This window comes from Alosa alosa, chromosome 21 (genome assembly GCF_017589495.1).
Source record: "Alosa alosa isolate M-15738 ecotype Scorff River chromosome 21, AALO_Geno_1.1, whole genome shotgun sequence".
NCBI lineage: Eukaryota > Metazoa > Chordata > Actinopteri > Clupeiformes > Clupeidae > Alosa > Alosa alosa.
In genome coordinates this window covers 26379814-26392759 of record NC_063209.1, presented here as the reverse complement: position 1 = coordinate 26392759, position 12946 = coordinate 26379814, and the positions used below count along the sequence as shown (strand labels likewise).

Genomic DNA, 12946 nt, shown 5'->3' with positions numbered 1-12946 from the left:
CTATATTTATTATTATTATTATTCTTTTATTATTATTATTATTATTATTATTATTATTATTATTATCTTTATCATTATTATTATTCAATCATACTATTCAATACAATCTCAAGACATGCCTGAGCCAATATCTTGTGATGTAAAGGTTCAAATAATTTGACATGATGACTTACTACCACAGTTTCTGGATGCATGCCAGATTTTATGAATTGCTGCGTATATAGAGGAGGCTGCAATGCAGTGTCATAGATTTGTAGTGTTAGATGATTCATTGGGTGTTTATGGTCCCACATGTATTACTCATTTGACCCACACACAAATGCACACACACACACACACACATTAGATCACACATCATGAACATGTTACACACACCTCACATTCTCACATCATGTGAGTTCATTATTGGATGATGACATGTCACGGGTTGCGGAACCAAAGGAGCTCGGGCCCGTCGCCGCCACTTGTAGCTTTATTAAAGGTTGCTTTTCTACCAACCTCAATATTAGGGACCAATTGTGAGCGGCACCCTTAGCATCTGAAATGGATCACAGAGTCTCTCCTTGCGTGTCGCCAGTCCCTAAGCATGACTGATCGCTCTGATGTCGGTCGCCCCAAAATTAGGACAGTGGGTCTGCCCACACCCAGTTTTGTTTTGGGGAATTGAATTGAGCTCGGACGTGCACAGACAGGCAACTGGGATGTGGACATGATTGAATTAAGTCTCTCTCTCTCTCACCATCCTCTAATGTCACCCTACTCCTCTCTCACTTTCCCCCACTTTCAACTGACCTCTCACACACACAGACACACACATGCACATGCAGACACACACACACACACACACACACACACACACACACACACACACACAGACACAGACAGACACAGACACACAGACACACACACACACACACATACATGCAGACACATTCACACACACACACACACACACACACACACACACACACACACACACACACACACACACATGCACATGCAGACACATTCACACACACACAAACACACACGTACACACACACACACAAACACATGCAGACACATTTACACACCCACACACACACACACACACACACACACACACACACACATGCAGACACATTCACACACACACATACACACACATGCAGACACATTCACACACACACACACACACACACACACATACACACATGCAGACACATTCACACGTGCGCACACACTCTGCACTAAGAGAAGTGGTCGAGTGAAGCTTGAAGCCCCAACAGACTCTTTTTCTAGAACAAGTCACTCATTCCTGGACAGCTGGGCCCTGACAGAAAAGGCTGCAGCTGCTTCCCTAGCCACCCCCCCTCTCTCTCCCTCCATCACTCCCTTCTATCGCTCTCTCTCTCTCCCTCCATCACTCCCTTCTATCCCTCTCTCTCTCTCTCTCTCCATCACTCCCTTCTATCCCTCTCTCTCTCTCTCTCCCTCCATCACTCCCTTCTATCCCTCTCTCTCTCTCTCTCCCTCTGTCCTTCCATCCCTTGATATCTCTTCTCCAACCTGACCATTGCCTTCCCTAACAGTCAGTGCCAACACACCAGGGCAATGCTGTCTGCAATTTCATGCTCTCCGCCCTCAGAATGTGATGCTGGTCCACTGTGTGGTAGGCTCATTACAGCAAGGCCCAGGGGGGAGCTGGCCCATTCTGGCCCTCTCCTACCTACAGCTCTTTCTGAAGTCGCAGAGGCCATTATCTGTATTATTAGCACAACCAAAAAGATATTGGAAAAGGTCCTAAAATACTACACTCTTAAAACGAATGTGCTGTCCCCATCTGGACACAGGAATGAGTTAAAAAGACAACGCAAGTTGTGTTATTTTCAACACATATTGTGTAACAAATTAAAAAAAAAACGAAACAACACAAACTGTGTGTTGTTTTAACTGTTTTAACAGTTTTAACAGAGATGTGTTAAAAAAAGAAAGTCTTATTTGTTTGCAGGCCTCTGTGTCTCAGCTGCTTATTTGAGAGGAAATAGACAAAATTTTACTTTTGTCTTTTGACCGTGGTTTGGTTGTGTTTTAAAAAATATTTTCTGAGGACATATTAGGAGTTAGGATTGTGGTGTCATGAGAATTTGCTAGTTTGTGAATAGTTGGCCCACAGTGCTAATCATGTCACCTATCTGGACACAGAGATGTGTTAAAAACAACGGAAGTTGTGTTGTTTTCAACACATTCGTTTTAAGAGTGTATGCTTGGGTGTAAGCTGCCTGGTCAGTCTTATTTGTTTGCAGACCTCTGTGTCTCAGCTGCTTGTGTGAGAGAAAATAGACAAAATCTTACTTTTCTCCTTTGACTTTATCAAAGTCCCCTACATCCCCTCTAATTAGTGCAGCAGATTAGTAAAAAAAACGTTCACTTTGGTATAGAAGCATGACATTTGGCATAGATACTCTCTAAGGGCCTTTATTTTGGAAAAAGGCGCTGGCCACTCAAAAATTCAATATGGCGGACATTTTTCAAGATGGCCACCATTGCTATTCAATGCTTATTATATCAATTATTCAAACAGTGATCTAAGCATACAATTTGATACAAATACTCTCTAAAGGAAATGTTAATTGAAAAAGATGCTTGTCCCTCAAAAAATCAAGATGGCTGCCATTTTTAAAGATGGCCAACGTTCCTGTCGAATATTAATCATTTCAATTGTTCAAATGGTGATGCAAGCATAAAATTAGGCAGAAATACTCTTCAAGGAACACTCTTTTGGGAAAAGGTATGTGCCACTCAAAAATTCAGAATGGAAACATTTTCAAGATGGCTGCCATTCCTGTCCTATGTTCATTGCCACTGTTTCCAAAAAGTGATACAAAAAATATGCCACAAATATTCTGTTAAGGCCACTTTTTGGAAAAACTGAATGGCCAATAAAAAATTCAAGATGGAGACCTTTTCCAAGATGGCCGTCATTTCGGTAGTATGTACACTGATGCACACATGCATGTTAGCAAAAATATTCTAATGGCCACACTTAACTAGAAAAAGGCAATCGCCACAATTGAGTTGAGTTAACTGTTGAGTTGAGTTAACTGTTGAGTTAAAAGGAACATAAGTTCTATTCACCACTTTTCCATCAGAGACATATTTGTAAAAAGCATAGCTGGTATGAGATAGAACATTATCGGAATATAGAATCAATATGAACATTTTCTTCAAAACCACAGATAGGAATGTAGCTCAGTCAGTAACGGGTCACTCTATGATGCAGGAGACCGGGGTTTGATTCCTGCTCGCTGTAGCAATTTTGAAGGTGCATTTCTCACAGCTAAATTAAGCTAGATAGATAGATACAGTAGATATATAGAGATAGAAGGTAAGGCTTGTGGAGCTATAGGCTACATGGACCTCGCTTTAGATTGGGGGGCTGCAAAATTTACTACAAATAGGTAAGAAAGGTCTTATAAGCGTATTAGTTATCCACCTCTTTGTCTTATACACCATTAACAAGCATTAACAAGCTGCTTGTTAACACTTACAACTGTTAACAAATATGCTTGTAAGTAACTTAAAAGGTTGCTTATTAACACTTACAAGCTGCATGTTAACAGTTAGTTAATGTTGTAATTAAAGGATAACAACAGTTAACTAACTGTTAGTAATGAATTGTTAACTGCTTATTATGCACTGTTAATACCTAATAAGCACATGTTATTCTAAAACGTTACCGAGATATGTATACACATGGTTCCCATACACAAGATATGGGATACAACTCGGTTCGGGTCACCTACACCTAGCCCTATCATTCATCCAGTGCCATTTAAGTCCCGTGTGATCTGTACACCTTCCAGGTAAGCGTACATGAACAAGTCATGTATTGCCCCGCTTACCCTTGGCTCGGCTCTCGGCTCGGCACAACCTGTCAATTCAGGTGCGGCTTTCTAACTACATCTATTACTAGCTAATTGATGAGGGGCTGTTAGACAGCATTTGGGACACTAAACTTAGCTATACTATTACTACTAGTCAAGAACTACAGTGTAAGTAAAACTAGATCAGCTGACACTGAACCCCATGCTGAGTTCCACAGCAGTGAAGTCACCAGTGTGCCCTGGTTGTGTAATGACATTCACTCTATTAAACAAAACCTTCCTTAACACATTAAATTGAGCTCTGACAGAAATGGTGGCCATCTTGAAAATGGTGGCCATCTTGAATTTTTGAGTGGCACACACCTTTTTCCATGAGAATGTTCCTTGAAGAATATTTGTACCAAATTTGATGATACAGTAGCATCACCATTTGAAAAATTGATGTAAGGATTCAAGAGAAATGGCGGCCATCTTGAAAAATGGTTGCCATCTTGAATTTTTGAGGGACAAGCACATTTTCCAAAAAAACATTCTTAAGAGAGTATTTTCACAAAATGTTATGCATACATCCCTGTTTGAACGATTGACATAATGACATTTGACAGAAATAGCGGCCATCTTGAAAAAATGGCCGCATGTTGAATTTTTGGGTGGCCAGCGCCTTTTTCCCATAAAGTGACCCTTAGAGAGTATCTGTGCCAAATTTCATGCTTTTATACCAATTTGAACGATTGTCTTGAAATATGCCATTAATCTGCTGCACTAAATGGACAAAGCAAAATTGTTCCAAATTGTGTGTTGAGCTCTGTCCAAATTGTTGTACAGTATGGGCCTCGAAACTTGGTTTAAAAATGGCAAAAAGGTTCCCCACCCCTGTTCTAGGGTGACTAGGTGCAAACAAACCCTACACATGTGGGTGAAAGGTTTGTGTGGGACAAAAGGCCAAAGCTGAGATGTATTTTATATATCGATCCATTCTACCCAATTGAAGGGAAAACTCTTGCTTTCAACCTTTTAGGTTGGCAAGAGAGGGTTTTTATAATCAGTGCTCCAATCCTATATGGATATGATAAGTGAATACACAGAAATATTGACGTCAGTATGTTATAATCAATGCTGCTTTGAATATTTGGAACAGATAGCACAAAGATAATTAAATAAATAATTACAGAAGCACTTTGGCCTGGCAGAGTATATAGAACTTAGCTGACACAAGGTTCAACTACCAGCTAGATGTGAAGGACACAGAAATATTTATACTTACCTCTAATATAATCTAAATTATGCGACACAATATACATAAGGATATAAGAAAGAGACAATATATAAGAAACACATGAGTATCATCCAAAGTAATTTACATACAAAATAATGATAATGACTCACAATTCCCTCAAGTTCAAAAGTCAAAACTTTCGGTCTGATGTGCAGACTAATTGGAAAGTATCATCTGTGCTCTTTGCTCAGAGATAATGTTAGATGATTGGGGACTTTGGGAAAAGCTGCGATGCTAACGGACATGCGCACGTTGAGTTCCAGCTGACTCACCCCCTCCTACCCCACACTGCTGCCGTCTTCCCTGGCACCTCTTCATCTTTCCCTCCCTCTTCCCTTCTCTTCATCCCTCCTTTCCCATCCTCCATCTCTCACCCTCCCTCTCGCTCTGTCTCTCCGTCTTTTTGAGCAGCAGCGTAACTCATCCCGCTGCTGCCCCTCCAGAGGCGTGTGTGCCAGCCAAAGGTGCTGCATTTTTGGCCCGGTCTCCCCTGCTGCGTCTGAGTGCTTAAATTGGACCGCACTGATATCTGAGGTGGGGTGGGGTCTCCAGAGAGGGGCGCCCAGGCGCTCTGCCTCACTAGCCCCAGCGTCGGCTCTCCACCCCAGGCACCATCTAGGGCACGTCCCCCCTGTGGTCGGCTGGAGTCCCTGGTGGGTTGAGAGCAAAGACAGAAAAGAAAAAGGGAGGAAGAAGGGGTAATGGATGGGTATGGGGGGGCACAGGAAAGCAGAGCACATGGTGGGGGGCACAGGAAAGCAGAGCACATGGTGGGGGGCATTTCTACTGACATAGAAAGAAGCCAGAGAATGAAAGAAAGCGAAGGGGCACAGAGAGCCAGAGGAAGAAAAGGGAGGAAGGGATGGAATCATGAAGCAAGCGAGAGAAGAGGAACATGGTTTTCTCTCCATCATTCCCATAGTGGGGGGAGCGTTCGCTCCAAGTCACGTTCGTACTGTTTGCAATATTGATTAGCCTCCGCGTCCGTCTGCAAAGGAGAGAAAACTGTCAGCCACGCAGATTTGTGATGACCACTGATCACTGTCAGCACCCCTTTTCTTCTGCCTCACCCGGGACCGGTACAGCATAGAGAGCGAAGAATGTTTTTCTACCTGCTGTGTGTTTGAGGCAGAAGCCATGGACTCTCCTCGCAGGGGTTCCTCTGGTCCTGATGATTTTGGTTGATGGTTGTTTGGTGAATGCACTGTAGGGATAAGAATTAGAACAAAAAAAAATAGTTTTTAACACGTCAACGCAAAATGTCATAATGCTGAAGTCAATTGATTATTTGGTATTGACATATTGACGTCTATTGGATATAGACTTATTGGATGTAGGCCTTTGGCACTCTTGTTTTTTAATTCTCTCTCAGCACCATCAAGCATTGTGCAACCTGTGTACTGTATAGTGTATAGTGTATGTGTCTGTCTGTTATCAGGACAATAAATGATCATAATCTCATCGTTGCTGTTCTTTCTTGTTTCCTTATGTCCTTGTAGTACATCAAAGCATTTTATAATAAGACGTGGGTGGAGCGTTATGAGGAACCGATCGGACCAGAGACGGTCACCCTGCTGTGGTCACTCACTGTGTCCATCTTTGCCATCGGGGGTCTGGCGGGCACCTTCACTGTCTCCATTCTCATTAAAGTTTTTGGAAGGTAAAAACATCCTTTTCCTTTTAAATTGTCTAAACAAATGACCAAAGTACTTGTGTGTTTACAACATAATATGTCTTTTGTCTGTATGTTCTTCATAAATACAGTTTTATTCTCACAGTTTTCTGTTCATAAGGATGTGTTTAAAAGGAAGTTGGGATGTGAACTAATGAGCACTCTTACATGAACTCACAACACACCGTGTTGATGCATGTGTAGGTGTGGTTGATTCTTACTATATACCATTGATGTGGATGAGCTTGTTGGATGGAGCTGTGGCCTTGAATGACCTTGAGTGTGGCATGTCCTCTCTCTGTCCTATTGCCTCTTTACCTTTCAAAGCCTTCGCCTTCCTCACATCCTTCAGGAGCTTCTCTCCCTCCTTTCTTATCTCCTTGATCCTTCATTCCTGATCCCTCTGCTTCTCACCCTTCTCTCTCTCTCTCTCCCTCCCTCTCTCTCTCCCCCCCTAGCGTCCCCCAGTGCTCGTTCTTCTGCACACATACAGCTCAGGCAGCCTGGTAGGAGGGACTGTTGGGTAATTTTAGCACCGGCAGCCTCCCCTGTGGAGCACGGCATGTTTTTTGTGGTTTTGTTTGGTTTAATGTTCGCTTCCCCTGCACTTTCCCCTCAGTTCCTCTCCATCCATCATGTAGCCCCATTGCACCGCCGAACGCCCCCACACTCATTACCGGCCAGCCACTACACGGATATAATTACTGGTGACCAACCAGTAGACTATAATAAGGGACCAGCTAGATAATGGGACCGCGACTAATCAGGCCAACTACTTCTGTATCAGAGGAAGAAAAACACATCGATATTGTTGTTCAACGGGCACTAATATTTGCTGGCCTGCGTGACAAGGCTGTTTCCTTTCATCCCCCAACCTGGAAGATGTGAGTGCTGTCAGAGGCTGTCCTGACATGGACACTCCATTAAGCATGATGTTCCCATTCGCACTGGCGCTCCTCCGCCACCTCGCTCCTCCGCCACAGGAGCTCCGTCAGGGGAACGACACGGCTTTAAGGAGAGTGGACACGAGTCCGACAAGACCCTCAGAGACCTGGCCATGTCCCTCCTTTTACTGCCCTTTATGCCTCACTGCCCTTTAGATAAGATTGAGTAGTTTAGACCATTTCCTAGTTCTCAAGCATCATCACATGAGATATTATGCTATGGTGATGTAATGACGATATCAGTAATCATGTTCTGTATTACAGCTATGACAGTTAGAAGAGATTTGTTTGTATGTAATATGTGAATGGAGTAAAGATAAATATGCATTTTGTGACACCAGAATAGAAAATAATATTGAGTTTCCATTGACCACACTGGGGGAAAAAAAACACACAGACACAGTCATATCACGGGAAACATTCAAATGATAGGTAATGTTGGACCGTATCCATCCATACCTGTTTACTCCCCATTAATGCCGTGCTTTACTATATACCATTTATTTTGTTCAAGAAATCCTTGTTATTGAGGTAGCCTACAGTAGGCTACCCTCCAGAATTATTGGCACCTCTGCTAAAGTTGACTAAAACTGGTATAAAAATAATCTGTTGGTGATTTATTGTAAAAAATGTAGGAAAAATCCCACCTTGAAGGGAAGCATGTTTATTTTGAGAAAAAGGGAAATCTCATCATTGTGAATTTACAATAAATCACCAACAGATTATTTTTTATACTTGTTTTTAGTCAATTTTAGCAGAGGTGCCAATAATTCTGGAGGGTACTGTATATCACTGTTTTTGTTGTGTGATTGTTCCTATAACAAGTAAACAAAGATAATCCTCCAATATAGCGATACACCTGTGCTTGTGTATTGTTTCCTCTGCTACAAGCAGCCCGTCATATAAAGGCTTCCACAGAAACGAGGGTGGAGAAGGTGTTGATTCTTCAACTGCGACCCACACAGGTCAATAATATCCATAGCCAATTACTTTCACAATGCTGCTGGCTGTTGTTGGCATTTCTCCACTACTTTTTGTTGCCTGGCTTCATCGCTTCTCCCCGGGAGTTGCAGACAACTCTATGAGATTTCAGTAGGTCTTCCTCAGCACTTCTCTTTCCAAAAGCCCCACCTAGCCAAATTAAAGCGTATGTTTCATAAGCGTTCATTTATCTTCTTGTCTTGTGTAGACAAACACAGCATGACGACTAAAAGATGTCAATTTTTCAATGTTAAAGAGAGCCAGAAGATTAAAGGAAAAAATCTTGATGCTCTAATGAACACATTTATTGTCAGCTTTAATGGTTTGACATGTTTGACTTGAACCGCTTGTGTAATCTGCCAGCTCAAAGTGTTTCTCCCCCCTTGCCCTGTCATCATTAGTGAGCCTTTCCTCTTGACTAGTACTCTCCTGTAGGCTGCGGTACATCAAAAGACTCTCCTTTAATCTGTGTGAATTTTGTGTGGGTGCCCAACACTCTGCCCTGAGGTGTGCTGCACATGAATGGCTGACAACAAATAAGACGGTAAAAACTCGCTGGGTAAAACTACGGGAATGTCAATGTGTCACATGAAAATGCTTCCTCAAATCTGATATTGTGTTCGCACACAAAGACCGTACTATTTATTAGAATAGGTGAGGGCCACCCCATTAGATACTGAAAGCATGATTTTGACAGCTTACACATAAAGTCTATTCAATTTTGTCAGGGATTGCACATCATTATGGAAACTATTATATGATGCCAATTCTGTAACCATAGTGTTGCAGGCTTGCTGGTTTTGCTGTAAATATACATCCATGTCAACAAGGTCGGGAACAACATTGTTGACACCATGTGATCTGCTGTGCCTGCTCCAAGTATCAGGGGCTCAAATGAGGGCTGACGTTGCCTTGTCCTGATGAATACTCCATCGTGGAAAAAAGGCTGCTGTGACACTCCGCACACCACAGGGCCATTACCATATCCCACAATGCACTTGGCCATTACCATAGCCAACAATGCACTTGGTCCTTTCCAGTAATGAGAAACTGATTTCTACCAGAAAGACTCAGTAGACAGAATAGAATCAGTTAACAATTTAATTAGTAAAGGAACGGCTTGGATGCAAGCATGATAGAGTCCTGAATAGGTAACAGTCTTTGGCGTAGGCCCCGCCTCGATCCGGCCCAGCGATGAGAGGATCTCGCCTCCCGCCGATGGATGAAGGCAGGGGCGGGAGCCTACCCCCACGACGGGACGGGACCAACTGGTGGCGGTGGCTGAAGGAAGATGTTGTAGGCAGACCGTGCCCGATGGACGTGGACTGCTGGCAGAGGTGGCTGGAGGGGAGGTGGAGGGGACGTCAAAGTCAGCGTACTGAGAAGCAGAAGCAGTGTTAGGTGGTACATATTTAAAGAGCCCACTGAATTCCTATAGGCTAGCGCTGATTGAATGAGTTAATGATCAGATTGCAGGGCTTTCCCGAAAGTAAGCAACGCTAAGATTGGCTCCGTGTAAGCATGGGAGGAGTAAGCTACACTACGAGTCTTCCTAGTAGAACTTTCGCTGAAGCTATCATTTCTACCAGAAAGACTCAGTAGACAGAATAGAATCAGTTAACAATTTAATTAGTAAAGGAACGGCTTGGATGCAAGCATGATAGAGTCCTGAATAGGTAACAGTCTTTGGCGAGGGCCCCGCCTCGATCCGGCCCAGCGATGAGAGGATCTCGCCTCCCGCCGATGGATGAAGGCAGGGCGGGAGCCTACCCCCAAAAGGATGAGTGATGCCCGCCAGGGCGGTGACCCAGTAATCTGGTTCTGAGAGGAGCAGAGACATTAGTATACATACAAGATGAATTAAACAGCATGACTGGGCCGGGGTGAAGACGTTGTGCCAGGACGCCGACAGAATTTTAAAGTAGCTAGGTGTTAACCATAAACCTAGGGTTGTAGTGGGGCCCGCAGCATGCTTTCGCTTTAGTGGGATTTAGAAGCTTGACGAGCTGGGCAACCTAGACCAATGCGGCGGCCGGGCAACTGGCGTCCAGGGCAACCTGGACCATAAGCACTTCACGATTTGGGCGCCCAGTGACTAGCAAGCTAGTACATCGTGACGAGCCAGGCCACCGGCATCCAGAGCAACCTGGACTTTAGTGCTTATGCGAGTTCACAATCTGGGCGCCCAGTGACTAGCAAGCTAGTACATCGTGACGAGCCAGGCCACCGGCATCCAGAGCAACCTGGACTTTAGTGCTTATGCGAGTTGGTCCCCGTCTCGTCGTGGGGGGTAGGCTCCCCGCCCCTTTGGGGGTAGGCTTGTGTAATCTGCCAGCTCAAAGTGTTTCTCCCCCCTTGCCCTGTCATCATTAGTGAGCCTTTCCTCTTGACTAGTACTCTCCTGTAGGCTGCGGTACATCAAAAGACTCTCCTTTAATCTGTGTGAATTTTGTGTGGGTGCCCAACACTCTGCCCTGAGGTGTGCTGCACATGAATGGCTGACAACAAATAAGACGGTAAAAACTCGCTGGGTAAAACTACGGGAATGTCAATGTGTCACATGAAAATGCTTCCTCAAATCTGATATTGTGTTCGCACACAAAGACCGTACTATTTATTAGAATAGGTGAGGGCCACCCCATTAGATACTGAAAGCATGATTTTGACAGCTTACACATAAAGTCTATTCAATTTTGTCAGGGATTGCACATCATTATGGAAACTACTATATGATGCCAATTCTGTAACCATAGTGTTGCAGGCTTGCTTTTCTTATTTTCTTATTCTTGCTGCTCTTATTTTTTCATTATTATATGTGCCCTCTTATTTACTTATTTACTTACTTTTTTGTTTACTTGAATGTTATGTTTGTCTGTGGACTTAAAATTGGTAAAATATGTCTTGTCTTCACCGTGGGATAGTGAGAAACGTAATTTCGATCTCTTTGTATGTCTGGAACATGTGAAGAAATTGACAATAAAGCTGACTTTGACTTTGACTTTGACTTTGCTGGTTTTGCTGTAAATATACATCCATGTCAACAAGGTCGGGAACAACATTGTTGACACCATGTGATCTGCTGTGCCTGCTCCAAGTATCAGGGGCTCAAATGAGGGCTGACATTGCCTTGTTCTGATGAATACTCCAGCGTGGAAAAAAGGCTGCTGTGACACTCCGCACACCACAGGGCCATTGCCATATCCCACAATGCACTTGGCCATTACCATAGCCAACAATGCACTTGGTCCTTTCCAGTAATGAGAAACTGATTTCTACCAGAAAGACTCAGTAGACAGAATAGAATCAGTTAACAATTTAATTAGTAAAGGAACGGCTTGGATGCAAGCATGATAGAGTCCTGAATAGGTAACAGTCTTTGGCGTAGGCCCCGTCTCGGATCCGTCCAGCGATTAGCGGATCTCGTCTCCTGCCGATGGATGAAGGCAGGGGCGGGGAGCCTACCCCCAAAAGGATGAGTGATGCCCGCCAGGGCGGTGACTCAGTAATCTGGTTCTGAGAGGAGCAGAGACATTAGTATACATACAAGATGAATTAAACAGCATGACTGGGCCGGGGTGAAGACGTTGTGCCAGGACGCCGACAGAATTTTAAAGTAGCTAGGTGTTAACCATAAACCTAGGGTTGTAGTGGGGCCCGCAGCATGCTTTCGCTTTAGTGGGATTTAAAAGCTTGACGAGCTGGGCAACCAGCGCCTAGGGCAACCTAGACCAATCGGCGGGCAACCGGCGCCCAGGGCAACCTGGACCATAAGCACTTCACTATCTGGGCTTCCAGTGACTAGCAAGCTAGTACATCGCGGACGGCCCAGGCCACCGCATTCAGAGCAACCTGGACTTTAGTGCTTATGCGAAGCTGGGCAACCAGCGCCTAGGGCAACCTAGACCACGACGCGATGCCGGCTACCGCCCCCAAGGCAACCTGGACCATTAGCTGGGCAACCAGCGCCTAGGGCAACCTAGACCAACGTGGACGGCCGGCGACCGCATCCAGGGCAACCTGGACCGAACTGGGCAACCAGCCGCCTAGGGCAACCTAGACAGACATGACGGCCGGGCAACCGGCATCCAGGGCCACCTGGACCAAACTGGGCAACCAGTGTCTAGGGCAACCTAGACGTGCATCACGAGCCGGGCGACCGGCGAGAAGTGACCTGAACCATAAGCGTCGAACGAGCTGGGCAACCAGT

General features: G+C 44.4%; 1 protein-coding gene across 3 annotated transcripts in view; it reads left to right on the top strand.

The window, feature by feature from the left end:
- The window catches only part of slc2a9l2 (solute carrier family 2 member 9, like 2), a 179223-nt gene that overhangs the window by 28430 nt on the left and 137847 nt on the right, over nt 1-12946 (top strand). For all 3 annotated transcript variants that reach the window (XM_048231047.1, XM_048231048.1, XM_048231046.1), the window contains exon 4: nt 6642-6802. In XM_048231047.1, coding sequence (XP_048087004.1) covers nt 6642-6802 — 161 coding nt within the window. The remainder of the gene's footprint in view (nt 1-6641; nt 6803-12946) is intronic.